General features: G+C 40.7%; 1 protein-coding gene across 4 annotated transcripts; it reads left to right on the forward strand.

Moving 5' to 3' along the window:
* Positions 1-1,287: 1,287 nt before the first annotated feature.
* On the forward strand, positions 1,288-18,086 carry kdr (kinase insert domain receptor (a type III receptor tyrosine kinase)). 4 transcript variants are annotated; one of them, XM_068319478.1, is made up of 31 exons: positions 1,288-1,405; positions 1,499-1,569; positions 2,430-2,523; positions 2,650-2,852; positions 3,275-3,396; positions 4,094-4,262; positions 4,508-4,647; positions 5,001-5,184; positions 5,658-5,775; positions 5,943-6,109; positions 6,578-6,734; positions 7,471-7,591; positions 8,192-8,303; positions 8,420-8,764; positions 9,157-9,303; positions 9,383-9,514; positions 10,686-10,792; positions 11,180-11,315; positions 12,324-12,428; positions 12,541-12,654; positions 12,892-12,980; positions 13,245-13,407; positions 13,485-13,576; positions 13,691-13,813; positions 13,900-14,011; positions 14,095-14,194; positions 14,263-14,368; positions 14,733-14,878; positions 14,970-15,054; positions 17,060-17,145; positions 17,280-18,086. In XM_068319478.1, exons 2-31 carry the CDS (start codon positions 1,503-1,505, stop codon positions 17,494-17,496), a joined length of 4,059 nt encoding a protein of 1,352 aa, XP_068175579.1. In that variant the 5' UTR covers positions 1,288-1,405; positions 1,499-1,502; the 3' UTR covers positions 17,497-18,086. The 4 variants fall into 4 exon arrangements, with proteins under 4 accessions (XP_068175579.1, XP_068175581.1, XP_068175583.1 ...); XM_068319480.1 differs by having other exon boundaries at positions 4,097-4,262; XM_068319479.1 differs by having other exon boundaries at positions 1,304-1,413.
* The last annotated feature ends 2,224 nt before the right edge of the window (positions 18,087-20,310 follow it).

Raw genomic sequence — 20,310 nt, forward strand, 5'->3', positions numbered from 1 at the left:
TTTAACTCATGATAAAGTGACTGTTCAAAGCAATTCCTTGGATTTGGATCACATCGTCACGCTTTGAACTTCATGGCCGACTTACCAAACATGATGTCTGACATTGTGGCCATGTTGCCTTACTCATGGTCAGATTTTGCTGAGCTTTCTCCTTACGAGTTCATATGTTGCCTGCTTGTTCCCCCTCTCCACAATGCAGTAACATGTCAAAGGAAAAGTAGTGTGTTTTTGTGAAAAGCCTGTGAGGCATTAGGGTCCAGGATGCCTCTTAGAGGTGCACTGTATCCTGTCTGAGGAAGTGTGGACTGTTTCCTGCTTCCCTCCCTCCTTTCCTTGTCCTCAGTGTCGTCCTCTATTTTACTCTGACAAAAGCTGGGCCCTCACTGAACCCCTGAATATTCCTGCAAGTTGGTATTTATGCTCTCATAAACACAAAGTTGTTGTTTTTTTTCAAATAACACTTCAATACCAAATGTGACACTGTATATTTATTTAATTTGAATTTTAGCATTTGAAGAGATAAAAAAAGTATTTTATGCTGGATGTGGAAAACAACAGATAGAAAAATGGAAAATGTTTTCTGGTTCCAGCTTTTCCAGAGGTGTGTCTGTGTTGAGTGCCCTCCAGGGAGTGTTGGTTAGGAGGACGGTAGGCGGTTTAGTAGGCAGGGAGTCCCCGTGGAAGTGACCATGCCAGGAAACATGTGGATATAGCACAAATGTTGTAGCACATCATCTCCGATAAAAACTCTGAAGCCATGCCAGCATAAAAAAAATAATTTAAACAAATCAAACCTTTGTGTAAAAAACATGATCATCTTCATTATTCTTGGTAAACACACAGCCTGAACCCTCAAGATGTCTTTAATTTATTTGTGACTTATTTATTCATTGAAATGTATAACACATTTATTTAGATCTTCTGACTCTAGCTCTAAACAAAATTTTGGGGAAATTAGTCAAATAATGTTTACATTATTAATTAGCATTAACAATTAGAAAATTATTGAAAAAATTTTCTACGTTCTACACTTTTGAATGCTTTTAAGACTGTATGTATTCCGTCATTAGACACTGATAAACATGCATACATTCAACTGCATTTCAACGCATGTTCCCTTAAAACTTCAGTCTGTATTTCAAAAAGCATCAGTGCGTATCCTGTCGGACACACACACACACACACACACACACACACACACACACACACACACACACACACACACACACACACACACACACACACACATGCTCCTCCCCTGCAGGTTGCAGTGCTGAAGCACATCTCCCCCTCCTCATCCTCAGCTACATGGACCCAAACGGTCACCGGTCAGTGTTACTGCTTGGGACCTTTACCAACTTTGTCTGGAGTGGAATATGAAGTATTAGAAATCAATGGATTAGTGGTGAGCAGGTATTTTTTGGATTACGGTGTTGAAGGTTTTTTTTCTTTTTTCTTTTTGGGTCAGCATTAATGTGCTCTCTGTCTATGTCTTCAGTCGGATGATGGCTCCGACAGGCTCAGTCATTCTGGTATTTGGGATTATTCTGGAATTCACTTGTGTTGCTGGTAAGTTAATTGATTAAATACTCGCTCCAACTCACATAACAAATGTTTGTTTCAATTGAAGCTAGTAGCCAATAATATGAAGATTTTAATACCTATCAGCCTGATAGAAGGGCAGACATACATATGCCTTTTGAATACTTGCTCTTAGTTGTGGTTAATCAACATTTCCATAAATCAGTGCCCTGCATAAGTTTGAAAAGTGAATGAAACAGTTTTGCTGTGTGCGTCATCAAAACTGACAGTGAGAAAAACTGGGAAATGTGCTTCAGATGATCTGGTTTCAGAACTTCCTGTCTTACTGGGCTGGATTCAATTCAGGGCCAATTTGTGTAATTTCTTATAATTCCTTGTTTTTTTTAAATTTATCAGTCTAACATGTTTTTTTTTTCCACACAACAAAGTCTTTAGGGCTTCCCGGGGAGGTGGTGTACCGTGTGTGCGTGTGTGTGTGTGTGTGTGTGTGTGTGTGTGTGTGTGTGTCCTCAGAAACAGGAACTCCACCTTGGCCACACTATGTTGGGCTATTCAGTTTGAGCCAGCCCATCTTTCCCTGCTTCCTGTTTTGACACAGCTCCGCCATTTTCTGCAGCGGAAAATCTGGCTCCACGTAGCTGAGAGTCACTCAGCGACGTTATTACGCTAGACTCTCAGTACCGAAGGCTCACTTTCAGCTTGTAACCTCATTGTGTTGCCATCAGTTAAGAAAATGTTAAAAACTGTGTGTGTTTTTGAGAAACAATAGTAAGCTGACCTTTGACCTCTCATTGTTGCGATTAGCCATTAGGGCTGAGCGGACTGATGTCATCACTATTTATTGTTGTATTTTCTTTGATGTGACTGATGTGTGTTGATTCCTGCAGCCATTGAACTGCGTTTTATGCCTGATCCGCCCACGCTGAACATCTATGGCGTTCACAGGATGAACAAATCTGACAATCTGGAACTAACATGCAGGTATATATAAATAAATAAACCTGAGAGGATTTGAATCATCCACTAACTCTAATAATATCTATATACTGTATATATATATATATATATATATATAAATAGTTATAATACCTCCTTTCTGCCCATCAGAGGTCGGCAGTATCTAAGGTGGGCGACTCCTCCCACAAGTGTTCGCTATTCCACCAGTGACTGCAGTGGATCGGGCCTCTTCTGCACAACCCTACGGATCACCAACGCAACTGTCAATGAAACGGGACAGTACCAGTGCTCCTACAGAGACCTGAAAGTGGAAAATGGCAAAACTGCTGCTTCGATTCACGTGTTTGTCTACGGTATACCAATCTTACGCTGCTGTACTTTGTTTTAATGTTAGACAGATGCAGTCATCTTGTATTGTACTGATAATTGGATTGTTATGTTTCATGTTTCTACGGAGAGTGTCCCTGCAAATACTATGACCCTAAAATACACATTTTTACAGAAACAGTTTTGGGGATCATTCAAAGTGAATTATAGTGAAGTTAAAGTTCATCTCCTGCTGCTAGGTCCACTAAAGGACCCCAGTGTTAAGGTGTAGGTCACACTAAGGACCCTCAACATGGATTTGAATGCCGGGGGATGTCTTTATTGAAACATCTACTGTAGATACCGTATGTTCCGTAGAACGCAACCAGTGATTATCCATTATGTGATCCAAAAAGTGCTGCGTTGGTTTCTTTAAACTCATTGCGGATGTTTTGTGCAATGATTTTAGATTACAAGATTCCCTTTGTGCCATCTGAGAAAGAATATGAGGTGGTGTTCATCCGTGAAGGAGAACGGGTGGTGATACCATGCCGAGGCTCGGTTGAGGGGATAAATGTCACGCTCCTCACTGTAAGGAAGATTTTTTTTCTTTCTTTCTGTTTTATTCATGTCACATCTAGGTTCTGCACTTAGGTTGATCAACTTCTGTATGGTGAAAGGGTGATTTAAAAAAATTGTACCCTCTATAAGAGGCAGGAAATTAATTGTTTTTAAAATTATATTTAATTATTCCTGATTTCAGGATCTATTAACAATAATTATAATATAAACTAATCTTCTTCTTCTGTATACACTCCTGTACCTCCTCATTCCACCACCAAGTCTCCTTATCTACTTTCCTTCCAGATGACACACCAAGTACTCTCCTACTGTATATGTCTATGTGTCACAAAGTAATATTTAATATTCATAAATCAGGAAGGCTCAGAGATTTAAGATGGGTGGAATCCTAACACAAGAGATATTCATGCTTATTGTTCCTTGTGTCAAGCTCACTTGGTTTAGAAAACGTCTCCACCACCAAACTTCATACAGACATTATTCAGGTGATTTCAAGCTTATTCTTTCTCTTCGTGATTAATAAGCTGATGAGTGAACCCATTTTCCATTATCTTATTGCTCTATATCAGATAACTGAGCACTTATTACTGTATTAAGATATAATACATAATAAATCGTATTTATGTAATCAGGTAAGGTGCTGATGTGTATAATGTGTTGATTTTAATTTTGAGCTCCAAATCATTAAATTTTATGTGTCTGTCAGAAGTTTCCAAACAAGGAACTTCATCCTGATGGAAAGGATTCTCTGTGGGATGCCAGGACCGGTTTCACTGTTCCCAGTCATCTGATCAGCTACGCCGGCGTCGTGTCCTGTCAGACTCGTATAGGAAACGAGACTTTTAAGTCCCCACTCTACATTGTGGCTGTTGTTGGTAAGATGTGCACTGCAGATGAACCAAGTTGAAATTGTATGGGCAATCAATGTGAGTTTCATTGAGCTGAATGACTTCTGTACCACGATGTAGCAGAAAGATGACGAAAAACCAGAAATGAGAGAAAGAAGAACTGACAGGAAGTAAAAATGGAGAGACTTGGAGAGAGTAAATGCAGCAACAGTCTGTGGACTCTGGAGAACAATGGATGACTGAATCCTTTGTCCTCCCTCCCTTTTCCGCAGGATACAAGATCTATAGCCTAATCCTGAGCCCTGCACAAGTCAGGCTGTCCGTGGGGGAACGGCTGCTGCTCGTCTGCACCGCCACCACTGAACTCAAAGTGGGCATCGAATTCAACTGGACTCACTCCGGACAGGCCCTGGTCAGTGCTCAAGGCTCGACTGCTTTTCCTCTGTGAATATAAATGAACTCCCACAACGACCTTCGATCAGCCCACTTACCTTTAATTGAGGACAGACACCCTGTCTCATTTCCTGTTGTCCTTCAATTTATCCCTTACTTCCTGCTTTCAGGAATTTCTCATCTCTATCCCAGATTAAAGGTCAGAGGTGACCAGATGGGTTTTTCATGTTCGCACTGCTCACTGCTCAGAACAATAAATTGGAAATTTCCCCCACTGTGGGACTAATAAAGCAATTTCTTATCTTACAAATTGTTGGAATGAAGCCAATATGTTGGAGAGACAATTTTTGTTTTGTGTCTCTCTTATGTTAGACCGCGCTGAATGGTTTGAGATTGACCTATGGAACACCCCACAAGAAGAAGCTGTGGAACTCTCTAGAGCTATCAAACACAATCATAGTGGAGAATGTCACAGTGGACCACACCGGAGAATACACCTGCACGGCATCCAGTGGCCTGATGGAGAAAAGTGCCTCAGCATTTCTGAAAGTGTACGGTGAGTCCATTAAGCAAATCTGTGTTTGCAAGAAACCTTTGAAGGAAATAAATTATTAATTTACAATTAGAAACTAAACTTTTCAGAGCATCATCATTTTTTCAGTTGTTTTATTCCCTAACTTTTTAGGATGATACTTTTCCTGAAAATCATTCATCTAGCTTGCCAGCAAAAATATTTAACCCATTCCTGGGCTTCCTAGTCAATCCTAAGTCTGCGCTGTGGCAACTGATCAGTGGTGGAACTTCTTCCACCTTTACTTACAAAACAGATTATAATTATATTAAATAAAACATATCGACAACTCTCATGTGAACTTGGTGGAGTACTTCTTCATCTTTTTGACTACTTTGTCTCAGTACAGCCGTGTGTTGCCCTGAGATTTCTGAATTCCCGCTATGTTGAGATAACAATGAAGTTTTGAATCTTGAATACATACTGTATGTAACATCATTTTATCCTTGTGTTTGCAGAAAAGCCTTTCATTGATATGAAAGAGCCATGGACAAAGGTTTGGGAGGTAAATGTTGGAGATCAGTCTAAACAGATCCCTGTCAAGTACTCAGCCTACCCTGAGCCCAGCTTCAAATGGTGTGTTCACATTAGAGTGAGAAGTTTGTCATGTAGTTTAATAGTAAACAGATATACTGTATATGTTTTTAGAAAGAGATTGTGACTTTGTTACAATTTATTTTTGTTGATCCAGTTTTAGCATGTTAAAGAGAACCTTTTAATAATGTTCGTATCCCTCTGCCCAGGTTAAAAAATGGCCAAACACTCAAGGATGATTACAGAATAAAACAGAGAAGTGATGCCCTCATCATCCGTGGAGTCACAGAAATGGATGCAGGCAATTACACAATAGTCCTGAGCAATAGGATCACCAGAGAGGAACAGAGACGCTCCTTCCAGCTGCTGGTTAACGGTATGTCTTCCCTCTTCTTACCCGCTTATGAGCAAAATGAGGAGAGGGAAACGGAGATATCCTGACCGTCTGTCACGTGTCGTGTCCAGACCATAACTCCAATAGCCCTAAATATTTTTTCCACAAAACAATCTACAAAGAACAATCAAGTACTGCATGGGTACCTTTTGCTATTTAGAAACTTGACACATTTTAATGATCATTTTTTATGATCCCTGAAACAATCTCTGAAACGGATTCACTCTCATTTTGTTGTTGTTGATTTATTTTACATTTCATTCATTTTAAATTTGTCAAAATTTATCTCACATGTACTGCAGAAGTGACGCTTGGTGAAATGTGAGCATTTTATTGATTTATTGTTGAGATTTTTTAAAACTATATTCATTCCATATTTTTTTTAGCTTTCAGACCACATTGACCATTGAGTTTGGGCAACAACTCTTTACCTCCTCCTTTTGTTTCCAGTGCCTCCTCATATTATTGAAAAGGAAGTGGCTGTGGACACTGATATTTACCCGTATGGCAGCAGCCCCACCCTAAGATGCACTGCACGTGGATTTCCCACACCTGCACATATTAAGTGGCAGTGGATGCCCATAGAGGACTGTTCAAAGGCCTTCACGTGAGTCCAAGAGAAGGACAGAATCTTTTGTACACACATCATGTTTCTCCGTCACTCATTGTCAACACAATGACTCAAACAAACATTATCTGGTTTCGTGATGTTGACAAAAACAAGATAAGAGACAATGAGAGCTCGCTCTGACCTGATGTAAAGCCAGCGGATGTGATTCATGCCCTTTTCAAACTGTTCACTTATTTTGCATGATCAATGTATGCTACTACACCTAAGCGTGTCGATGCAGTACACACAGAGAGGCACAACTGCCTCTTCAGGTGTTTGATAGAGAGGTGTGTGAGTGTGTCAGTTATCACAAAGTTCCTTATCTTCTGCCTACACATCAGCAGCTCTTCCTCTGTTTCCTGTTGTTCCTGTCTTGGGCTCTACAAAGAAAAAAAAAAGCTTTTTCCTGCTGAATCCGTGCATCTTTTTGCAAAACTTCTTTCACGTGTTATTCGGTTTACAGACGCAAAGGAGTTCAGAACATTTCCCGTGTTTGTTTTTTTTGGATTGAGAAAAAAACAACAACAACAACAACCCCATAACAGAGCAGAAACAGTGACTAACAGAACAGCAAAAGCCATAGTTCTTCCTTTTTGTGAGTGCTTTGCATGATTGGTCTATTGCTGAAAGTTCAACACTTCGAAGACCTTACTGCTTATTATTCTGAGAAGATGGTGTTTTCGTGCCTGAGAGGAAAGTTTTAAAAACGCTATTGGTTTCTGTCTTCTTGCAGGTCAGGACTGATACACTCTGAATCCCAGCTGGAGAACTGTACAGGCTGGAGAGACATCAGCAATAGCACTGGTCACCACCCTGTAGAACAGTTGATGATCGACACTGATCAGACTCAGAAGGTAAATGTTTTGTATTTATTACACCCCTTCCCCCTTGTAACCCACCATCATGAGAAGCGTACCTGTTTGAGGACCAGTATGAAGGATTTAGTTGCCTCTAATACTGAGGCCAATAGAACCATGAAGAACCAGGCTGTGGAGCATACGTACGTTGAGTCTGTCTGCTCTGGATTACTGCGGAAACAGTGGAGCGGCAGGCGGCTCCTTTCTGATGCGTCTCCAATGAGCAACTTATGAATTGGACTGCCCCCTTGCTCAAGGGCGCCTTGGCAGTGCTCGGGAGGTTAACTGACACCTCCCACTGTCAGTTCACACTCTGAAATTGTATTTGCCCGGCGGTGAGAGCGCCAAACCCTAACCACTAGACCACCAGGGACAGTCGTATCACAGTTGTATCTGCAGTAGTTGATCATCTTCTGGTGGTCGAGGTTGGCTTTTGATTAACCATTTATTCACTTTTTTGTAGCAACAAAATATTGCTATGCCCTTTTTCCCTTGACCAACCTAAAGTTGTGTTTTTGGCCATGTGATTATTTTTTTGACCACTTCGACGGCACATGTTGCATTCTGACGTGATTTAATGTTATCACAATTTCCAAGAAAATTACAAGCTCTTTGAAGATTAAGGGAGCTGAGGCCCACGCAGTCTACCGATGCAAGGCTTACAACAAAGTGGGGGAGGACTCGCGCATCATCGTCTTCCACGTGACACGTAAGACTGCTTATCCTTCTTTTCTACTAATATTTACATTTCATAATTTACATTTCATTTGCGTTCATCACACTTTTTTTTTTTTTTTGCTTGTGGGTCCGTCTGGCTGCTTGCAGGAGGCCCTGAGGTGACTGTGTCTCCATCCAGTGAGCCCTTAGAGGAGGACCACGTGGTTCTACAGTGTAGGGCTGACAAACTCATCTATGGCAACCTGGCCTGGTTCCGTGTGACCAACATGTCAGAGTCAGAGCAGGTTTCGACGGTCCAGCCCTGCCGCTCTTTGACGCTGCAGCGGAAGCCCCTGCTGCACATCAAGTGGTCGAACCCCCAGAGCACCAATGTGACCCTGGAGCTGCTGTTGCCTAACGCTTCGCGTCACGATGAGGGTCTGTATATCTGCCAGGTGGAAAACATCAAGACCCATGAGAAGACGTGTCTGCTTCATCGTCTTGCTCTCAAAAGTGAGTAAAATATACCATTTCCTATTTTACATGAAGATATTGCCCCATTCATGTACCGCAAGTCAAACTACAACGGAAACCAATAATGTATTAATAAGTAACATAAATATCAGGTTTGTGCTTTGTAAACTTTGTCAAGATTCACGTTGCTAAATTCATTAGCTTTCAAGTTGTGTTTAAATGTCCTTAGTGTGACATTATATGATGTAATCTGAAAATTTACGCCAGTTTCAGCTTTAAGGGGTTGTCAGAAAAGGTGAGGTTAAATGCAGGAATTATTTGCATAAAAAAAATAATTCCTAGTGCTTCAAAACTTGATCAGACTTTTCATATTCTTTTAATCTGTGATGGGCTTTGATTTTTATTGATCTTTTGTTCTATTCTGATTTCAGGTCTTGAGCCTGCGAGGATACTTAATGATTTCATTGATCAAAAAGTCAACTTGAGTGCGACCATCACTTTCCACTGTGACGCAACTGGGATGCCAAACCCGACGGTGGTGTGGAAAAAAAACAACCACACTGTGGTGGAGGGCTCCGGTGAGATGCATATGACTTTTCATTGAACAATGACTCACTCTATAAGTTACCTTTATAAAGCAATAGTGATTCTTTATAGGTGTGGTTCTGAGCCAGCGTAACCAGACTCTAACGATTCAGCGCGTGAAGAAGGAGGACAGCGGTCAGTACACATGCACTGCCTGTAACAGTCGGGGCTGCGACACCTCCCAGGCCTTCTTAACTACTGAAGGTCAGTCCCTGACCAAACCAATGGCGAATCAAAACTGAGACATTCTTTTGTTTAATCACACCATATTTAATATTTCACAGATTAATCTTTTCTGTTATAACTTTTCTTCTTATGGAACTTTTTTCATTTCTCTTTGTAGTAGATTTTTTTTGTTATTTGTCATGATTTGGCCTCTTCCTAGTTGGGTGTGTCTCTTTATACCTGTCTTTGTGAAGTCATATTGTCTATCGTTATATTTAATTTCCACCTGTTTGCAGTTATTCAACTACTGTAGATTTAATGTAGATTTGATGTCTAGTAATGAACATTAACAGGAGTTTTGGCTCAGGGACAGACTGACTGGATTGTTCATAGTTCATGTGAATGAGTTCAGCCTTAACCTCTTGATAAGAAACAAAGATATATATATTTATACATATATAGTTATTTATGGCCTCCTATTGCTGTTATTGATAGCACAGTTATGGAATAAGAATAACATCTCATATAACAAGAAGTTGCCTCAATTAGCACACACACATCCTTAGATCCAAAACAATGTGCTGATCAGGAGACAAAGGGAAAGGTCAACATGTCCCCAGCTCCGGCCTCTGCTCTCATTTTCACAGAACCACAGACAAACACATGCCGTCACTAGGACTAGAACAGAGCCTACGTGACCTGGTCCTTGTCACCAGAATGTGGACCCGGTTGCAGGAGCTGCAGGCTGAGGCACCAGTCTTGCTAACAAGGGAGGGCAGAGGAAAGACTAACAACAAGATCTCTGTGCAGGAGGGAGTTTAGAGAGAGACATGTTGGGATAGGATGCATAATACACTACCGCCTGATGAGATCAGATCTCTGACTGCCTGTCAGATACATTACACATCACATGAGTCACCAGGCAGCTTCTTCCTTATGTCCTCAGAATGAAACTTGTATTTCTGACCTTACTATTAGAGATCTCTGTGGTGAATTTTCAAATAAAAATTGCTGTATTTAGAAAAAAAGAAAAGCTACCCCCCCCCTTCTAAAATCTCCGTAGTTCAACAATAGAGAAGTTTCATTACTTCCAGCTTCGTGTCATCAAGGCTCTGAAGTCATCTGCTCCACATTATTACATCACATATGGACCCTAAAGTTGTCAAATGATGTGTCTGAGGATGCACCTCTATTGTTGTGTTTATTCTAGGTGCAGAGGAAAAGACAAATGTGGAGCTGATTGTTCCCATTGGGTCAGTGGTCATCGCCATGTTTTTCTGGTTACTGGTCGTCTTTGTCATCCGTGGAAGAAAGAGAGTAAGAACTTCCTCATCCTCATCCTGCCTTTGCCCTGCTTTTCCTTCCTTGTTTTATCCACACTAAAGTTTACACACAAATAATGAGTAAAATAAAATTTTACAACTAAACACACACACACACACACACACACACACACACACACACACTGACTGATTGGATGTGACTGGTTTGGCTCTTGGTGGCTGTCCTTTGTTGCCAGCAGCAACAAGGCCCCCCTCTCTGCTCACATAAGTCACGTAGACCCGGATCTGGGCCCCCAATCACTGGACCAACACCAGAGTCACTGGATTCAGTGTGTCTGCAGTGAAAGGGAACAGCTGAGACAAGAAGTTTTCGTTGATTCACATTATTAACACATGCATCCTTTTTGTCACTGCGTTCCAGGCAAATGGAGGGGATCTGAAGACCGGCTACCTGTCCATGATCCTGGACTCAGAGGAGATGCCCATAGATGAGCAGTGTGAAAGGCTCACATATGACGCTAACAAATGGGAGTTCCCTAGGGACAGGCTGAAACTTGGTGAGACGCAGTCCTGATTTATTTCAGACGCCCCCGTGGTACGGTGGGAGCATCATCAGGGCAGCAGTTCTTAACTTTGGGGCAGAATGCAGCTGCATAACTAAAGTGATGTTGAGCAGGATTAGAAAGGACTAAAATTTGAAAAAAAAATATTATTATGTTATTTCTAATGAGATTTTTCAGTTAAACCGACTAGGAATATAAGTAATTACTTTTACTAAAGTACTGTACAATAACTAAAGCTTTGAAAATGTGATTGCGATATCTCAATATTGTACTGTTATAATTTTTTTTAACATTTAGACAGGAGTTTTAGTTTCTTACAAATTAGTAATGTGGTGGTTGTGAATGTGATAAACTGAAAAATTGAGTGGGATAGACAAATCTTTCAAGGCCTAACACTTAATTTGGTGAAAAATGCTGAATATAATCTGAGAAGCAGCTTTTGTGAGCAATTTAGCAAACTGACATTTCCATTTATTCACCATTCTACCTCTTGCTTTAACTCTTTACTCCGGGGTTCCAATTCTATTGCCATAGTTGTTGTTGTTTTTTTCACAAATACATATTATAATCAGAAAATAAGACGTGTTATATCTGGTAACTGTTTTTCCGTTTTATTTATTTATTTATTTATTGCTAACACCTATAGAATTATGTATTGGTGACAGATTTTCACTCAAAAGAATTCACACAGGGGTCTACAGAAAAATAATGTTTGGAAATTCCTGCTGTCGACCATCACCTTTGATTTTCTTACACAAGTCTCCTAATTTGCATAAATCTGTCTATTTGTGCAACAGTCGTAGCCACACACCATCCAGTATGATGGTTACGGTCACCAAACACACCACTAGTATGAATCAACAGGATACTAACCTGATTCCCTTGTGGTATTTCCCCACGTGCTACAGACTGTATAGAAACAGCAAATAAGTTGAACTACATGTATGGTTTCTGCTTCCTCAACCTCTGTCTTGCATCACAATGTCAACTGTTGTACTAAAGGTGACCCACTGGGACGGGGAGCGTTTGGTCAGGTGGTGGAGGCAGCGGCCTTCGGCATTGAGAAAGCTACCACATGCACTACTGTGGCAGTAAAGATGCTGAAGGGTCGGTATTTTGCTCTTCATATTTGTACACTCGTGCCATTGGCCACACACACGCAACACACACACAGACACACACACATACACACAGTTAACTAGATCTGTGTGTTTTACAGAGGGAGCCACGTCCAGCGAGTTCCGTGCCTTGATGTCGGAACTGAAAATTCTCATTCACATTGGGCATCATCTCAATGTTGTCAACCTGCTGGGAGCCTGTACAAAGCCTGGTGGTGAGCCACGCTATAGGAGAACACACAAAGCTGTGCTGGGATTTTCTTCTTTATGGATGTTAACAAGTGTTCCCTGACTTAATCCCATCAAACTCTTTCCTGTGTTTATCTCCAGTGAATGGCATCAGTTTTTCTCTCTCACATTCACAGCAGTGGAACTCTTTTCATCAGAGTTTACATAATGTCAGATTACAAGCCATTTGATCCTTTATTCTTTGCTCTTTCTGTTCTCTGCAGGGCCGTTGATGGTGATTGTGGAGTACTGCAAACATGGCAACCTCTCCAGCTACCTGAAGAGTAAGCGTGGAGAGTACAGTCCCTACAAGGTAAAGGATTTATGCGGCCAATTCATTGCAAACCAAATCCCTGTTATGGTTTGAAGGAGAATATAATCAAGTATATTGTCAAGTTTTGTATTCACGTTACAGTGGACCCAGCGTAATGCTAGCAGATGAATTATAGGTGCTCTTTAATGTGAAATGATTGACGCTGCAGGTCTTGAATGGTCCCCTGCGACTGAATGAACTGTCTTCTACTTCTCTTTTTCTTTTCTTTTTTTTTTAAATTGACGTGGGGTTCCTGTTCCTCAGAGGGAGCGAGTGAACAGCCAGAGATGGGCTTCTTCAGAGGACCATGTGAATGAGGTGGATCTGGGTGTGGAGACGATTGCCCAGCTGGACATTTGCACAGGAACGGCCGTCTGCTCCAGAGCTGGAGACGTAACTTTAGGCAGTAATGTGGATGATCAGGAAGGTAATGAAAACACCCATTTACGGACACCTCTCATGTTGTTTACATGAATAATGATGAAATGCTCCATGTGACCACAGAGAGCTCTGATGACGACCATCTGACTATGGAGGACCTGATAAGCTACAGTTTCCAGGTGGCCAAAGGCATGGAGTTTCTCTCCTCACGCAAGGTGAGACTGCATTTATTTACAAACCTACTGTATGTTTAAACATAGAGAGATCCAAAGTTAAAGATAATACGTGTTCTTTGCATGTGAACATAAACACCTACATCCACTCTGAAGTGTATCCACAGGGATCTCGCTGCTAGAAACATCCTGCTTTCAGAGAACAACGTGGTGAAGATTTGTGACTTTGGCCTCGCCAGAGATGTGTACAAAGACCCTGACTATGTCCGCAAGGGAGATGTGAGTCCCTACAATTGGCATATAGAGAATAAAACATAGACTTAAGAGGCCTGTGAGGTAAAAGTTATATCTTGATTCTTTCTCAGGCGCGTCTCCCTTTGAAGTGGATGGCTCCTGAGACCATCTTCGATCGAGTTTACACCACACAGAGTGATGTTTGGTCTTTTGGGGTCCTTCTCTGGGAGATCTTCTCTCTTGGTAAATCTATTACTGAACAGTATGTAGACAAAACACCAGAGATTAATGACCATTGTATGTCACATCTTTCATGTCATCCACAGGGGCGTCTCCCTATCCAGGTGTCTGCATTGATGAGTCTTTCTGCAGGAGGCTTAAGGAGGGCACCAGGATGAGGCCTCCAGAATATTCCCCCACTGAGATGTGAGCAGGAAATTCACCTTGGGTTATGTGAATCACAGCAATTTAATCCAGATTACCTTTGTTGATAGATACCAGACCATGTTGGACTGCTGGCTTGACCGTCCCACAGACAGGCCAACATTTGCGGAGCTGGTGGAGCATCTAGGTAACCTGCTCGAGGCCAGTGCTCAGCAGGTGGGTCAACTTTAAATTTCTGTTAAAGGACTGGCAATTGACTGTATTTTGATCCGAGGGGCTCAGGGTTCTGTGGAAAGAGAAGCTGATTGAAACAGTTTCCCACCCATACACGGAGTAATAACATTATCTTGTGCAATTCAGTCATCCTTTGGATGATAGAGCAGAAAAAAAAAAGAGTGACATCATTAAAAGCTGATTGCAACACCAAGGGCAATAAATGACTAGAATACATTAAGAATTACTAGAAAGTCTGGAGAGTAAATGAACTGTTTTACTTATGTTAAAGGTTCATCAGTTAACATTAATGATCATTTGAAACAGATTTAAAAAAAAAAAATTGATATCATGTCTTATTTTCCAGGATGGGAAGGACTACATCCCTCTCACTGCCGACAATGACACAGAAGGATCTCAATTATCCCCAGACCTTGGGAGTCCCTACAGCATGCCACAAAGCAGGGAAATCCTGGACACTCAGCTCCACTATGACAACCCATCATCCCTAGGGTCAGCAGAACGATCATATTACTCCACCCTCACGTCTAGAAATGAAAACACATTAGGGGATCAGTCTTGATTCCTTAACTCCTCTGTGCAGGACGTCCCAGCAGAGTGAGAGGTGTAGTCAGGCCCTGAGTATGAAGACGTTTGAGGACATCCCTGTGGCACGCAGCAGTATCATGGTGAGTATCTGTTACTCTTTGGAGTCAGGAATGCAGCTGCATGTAACGTTACAATCACTAAAAGTCGATGTCTGATAAATGTTTTATGCAAAATCTGTCTAGAACTGAAGTAAAGACAAATTATCTTCCTGCGATGTCAAAGAAATCACTCCTCCTTCTTGACCTTTTCTAATAAATTCTGTGGCCCTTTCTTTGGGACAATCCTCACTCTTCTCCCTGCTTTGATGGTAATCCATCACATAGTTTGAGTGTAACTGACAGAAATGACGAAGACGAACAACTTTGCAATGTTAAAAATATTGAAATCAAGATCCCCAGATTCGATGTGTTCTTTCCTGTCATATGTGCAACCACTCAATCAAGTGCAATATAAAATAGATTTTCTATGTATGCCTGCCAACAAATGGACAATCATACCGATGCCAAACTGGTGAACGTATCATTGGTGATAAAGTTCAAGGAAATGTGATCAAACAGGTCAAATGAAGCCTCTTTCAGCTAATAAACTATAATAACAAGTTAATGCACATTGGTTTGAACAGTTTGTTCAGCTCTGGTAAATGCTTCATCTGCCAGTTTCAGGGAAATTACAGATTAACATCTACTCAATAGATTGCTTTTGTGAGCCCCGCAGCAGAGGATGAATATTTGATGATGGGACAAATGATATCCTCCCATTCAGTGGAATGTTCCGTCACACAGAGAGGCTTTGAAAAATGTTTCACAAAAGGAGCCTGTCCTGAACAGAGGAGATAAAAGTTTTATAGAGATAAGAGGCGTGGTGAAACACTAGCCCTCTTTTATTCTGTGGCGCTTCTAAACTTAGTAAGGAAGCATAATGGGCAGAGTTTTATAACAGAATACTATTTCTGAATCCGCACAATAAACAACACTAAACAACACTGAGAGAGTTCAACCCTCTGCAAATGTTGTTCAGTTTGCCTCTTATGTCATTAAACCTAAAAGTAATGGTCCCATGATCGTTTGACCACCATCATATGAACACATGATCTTGAAATCCCATTACCAGAGTCTTTTTTATGAATCCGATGTTACATCCATCAATCTGAGTTTGGATCCTTATCATTTGATATTTTAAGTACAGCCCTAAAAACTTGAAACACGCACTAGATCTGGACAGTAATGTAGTGTGGCAGAGCTCACAAGCTCATGTCACTGTGTCGTATTGTTCCAGCACTGAAGGCATTATCCTTTAGGTGAGAAAGAGTTTTCTTTTTAAATTCCCTTTAGAGATTGTTCCTTAGACCATACACCTCTTCCTCTTCAAAAAAAAAATAAATCAAAAAAACTCCTTTTTTTAAAAAAATAAAGTAATCCTGATATTAGACAGTCAAATCACAATGTGGTTGTTGTACTGAATTGCATTAGATTATACATGTGTGCATCCTAATCTGGCAGCTGAGTGTGATATTCTGTACTAGCACACTTAGCGTCACTATTTTTAATATCCTTCCGGATTTTTTATGAGGAAGTTTGTCATGTAGATGACCAGAAATGATGGCCTCATTTAAATAAAAACTTAAATATGATTTTTTTTTTTCAATATTAGATGACACATGCTGTAAAATACAATTTTGTGTTAGCCTTTTAATGGTTGATTAAACTGTGAGAAAATGATTCACCAAATAGCTTGAGAACAAAAAAAAATTTAAATCCATCTTAGTTTCTTAGTTTGACTCACTTCATGAGTTAAACCTGTTGACCAGTGTGTTTATTGGCTGTCTGTCTGTTCTTATTTGACTGTAAACGGAGTGTTTCTGGCTGCTGAACTGGTCAAATCAAAGATTTTCACCATTTCTTGACCATGTAATTTATACAGTTAGTCAGTGGGTCTGATGAATAAAAACAAACCCAAATCAAAACTACAACACTTTAACTGTACTACTACTCTCCAAACTAAAAAAGAGGAGTATGAATGAGTGCCAGCATTTCTTTCAAAGGCACCAAACACTAGTGTTCAGTCCTATTCTTGTCCCTTCCACAGGAGGGTCACACAGACAGCGGTGTGGGTTTCTCACCGGAGGAGGTGAAGGGTTTGAATCGACAGCTGTCTACTACCCCCAACTTCAGGTGAGGACCAGGCATCAGTATTTGTCCCATATGGCATTTCCCTACTATTATCCTCACTGCAACAATATGTTTTTGATTTTGATGTAGCTTCAAATCAAGTCTAAATATATGCCCACTTCCTGTTTTCTCTACAGCCAGCTGCTGCGCTGTAAGAGCAAAGAGTCTCTGGCCTCCGAGTCATCCAACCAGACCAGCGGATACCAGTCAGGGTACCACTCGGACGACACCGACGCCCCAATATATGCCAACGAGGAGGTGATCATGAAGCACAACATGCTGAAGAAACCTCCTCCGCCCAAGACGCACGACAAATTCAACGTGGAGATCCGCTATAGTAGGCCCCCTGTCTGAGTCTACGCCCCCCCCCCCCCCCCCAAACAACTTAACTTCTGAGTCTTTTCACTGAGCAGTCGTGATTTCCCTTTCAACAATGGCAACACTTTTTTGGGGTGGGGTGGGGTGGGGGGAGACCTCAGGTCACTGCTGTGGCCTGGAGGTGTTTGTACAAGAGATAACTTAATAAGAAAGCTGGGAACAAATGAAGGCTGTATTATAGAATTGTTAGCGCACCTCTCTTTGTACAGCCAGAGGAATGCTATCGTGTTTACACAGCGAATATAGAGCCTGGTGAGTCGGGACACGACGACACACCTACTTCCTGAGATGCAACCCACCCACTTCTATTGCAGGAAACGCTTGGTGGAATTTTAGATGATTGGAATCCACAAGTGTTCAGTCTTTTTCTTTACTTTTTAATTTTTTTTATTTTTTTTTAAACATTTTTAATCTAGAAGTGAAGGAAGTGATTCTCACATGGCAATTTTGCGTCATTTGTACAGTATCTTTATACATATTACTCACTGTAGGCCTATTTTATTGAAAGTGTATTACTAAACCTGCAATAAATGTAACTAGTTTTATAAAATAAATATACACACAGATTAAGGTGGTTCTTGGATGATTTTTTTTTTATTTTTTAGGTTTGAATGCTTATCTCTGTTTGTTCATCCCAAACATGATAAACCAGTTAGTGTAAGTCATAAACTCTTATTTTCTTTAACTGTGATTTATACAGAGAAACAATACTTTCTCAGTTTTGGTCATTTTGTACATGTGTGTACCCTCCAACTTAATTGTATTTTCTTTGGTACATTCAGCTCACACACCAATAACAAACCCACCAAGACCAAGGTGACAATGAACCCAGTTAAGAGCACATTTCAGCAGTTTTAACAGCTTTGGAGAATTTAAAAGCAGGATTCTGGAAGTTCCGGCCCAGACTCATCAACATCTATCATGAGAAATTAAATTTTTTCCAGCAGGTCTATTAATTTCTTGTTAAGCGGAACATGTTAAAAATATATTATGACCTATTTTTGTTTGTGGATTATCAAAGCATTGTTCTTACTCTGGTTTACTTTGGGCCAGGATGCGCTGCCTGATGCTTCAGGGGGCTGGTTGGCCTGAGTGCATGAGAACACAATGTATTGTGTCTATAATCAAGGGCAACAAACCAAGCTAATTATAGTTCAGAAAAGGAAGCAATCCACAGCCTCAGAGGAAGTATTTCTAGTCTCTCACCATTTTCTAAATTTACTTTTCCTAAAAAAAAAAGAAATTGTCCCCATTTCTGCTGGTGAGGGCCTGGATAATGCTTTAAAGAATCCGTGGGGCTGCATAGAGGATTTTTGAATTGTTTCTAATGTTTTACTAAAACTTGAACATGTTTGGAAAACCTTCTTGAGAAGGTCTTCCTCACAGAAAATGGAAAGTATGTGGAAATGTTCAATCAGTCCGGTGAGAAACAGCACCCTCTACTGCTGCAAATGGGTCATCACATGCCACCTGTAAATTCATCAATCAAACCTGCCCCACCAGTGTACACACACAACACTGGGTCCAGGTGTGGGTAGAGGACCAGGCCCGTTTAAAGAAGTAACAGGATGTTACTGTGTGGTGACAGCGTTACCCACTGCACCGCCGTGCTGCCCCCCCCCCCCCAAATATATCATCTTAAATAACATTTAAGAGCTAAAAGAGAAGGATAAACTTTCTAAAGAAAAGGGAATAGCTTTAGTTATGGGCAAGGTATTGAAAAATATTTATGACACTAATAGTTGGAATACTTTAAAGTAATTAAACTGGCAGTTAAAATAATTAAAAAGGCTAAACGTGTCAAAATAATTAATTCCGGAAGTGAGCAACCTTGACCAAGCCATCTTAAATATGATTACTTTAGGATATATTATAAGCATACATTTTAATCGCTGGAGTTAAAAATCCACATTCAACCAATCAACATTATATATTGTCTGAATATAGGTTGATTTGGATCATGATTTCCTCATGAAGGTATTCACGGGCCCATCTGTAATGTCATCACAGGATAAACAAGGCATTCAGAGATTGCAACATCCTGCAACACCCCTGAATTCAAAATTTTACCCCGACCTACTCATTTTTGTGCGTCTGGCTTCCTGAAAATGTTGCTTTTTGTTTTGTGATTATATCTCATCAGGTTTCAGAGATGTGTACCTAAAAAGGTGTAAAAGCAAAAAAAAATTGACCTTGACCTAGTTTTTCCAAGGTCAAAGTTGTGATGCAATTTTCATCCACTTTTGCCCGCCGATTAATGTGCTTTTTGTTTCATCTTTCTATCTGCAACGGTTGTGAATATATAAACACTGACAGGTACAATACATCACCGCTATAATAAAACCGACACTAACAAATACCGTTCCTATTAAAGAACTGGCCGAATCAACTTCCACCACTAGGTGGCAGTAAAGATAAGGCTTGGAGCTCCACACACTGTCCACCTTAGACATCACTGTGAGCGTGAGGATTCTAGACGCGCGATGACACGCCCTAAATGTCACACCCCAATAGACCCTAATGGTGTGGAACATTTGGAACATTTGGTATGTCAGCGTAGAGCTAAGGGGGCATATGTGTCATAAACGTTCTTGTTCGCACAGAATCCACCTGGATCCTTCCAATCAGATCAGAGGAGATTATCTGAAATCCAACACACCTTTGTGAGCAGAGATACCCACAATGGAGCTGACAGATGTGTCACTTAGTGATAATAAGGTGTAATTTACTGTTCAGGTTCTCTTATTAACCTGTCGGAAAAAATTAACCTGGATTTAAACAAAACGAGGG

Source organism: Antennarius striatus, chromosome 7 (genome assembly GCF_040054535.1).
Source record: "Antennarius striatus isolate MH-2024 chromosome 7, ASM4005453v1, whole genome shotgun sequence".
Classification (NCBI taxonomy): Eukaryota; Metazoa; Chordata; class Actinopteri; order Lophiiformes; family Antennariidae; genus Antennarius; species Antennarius striatus.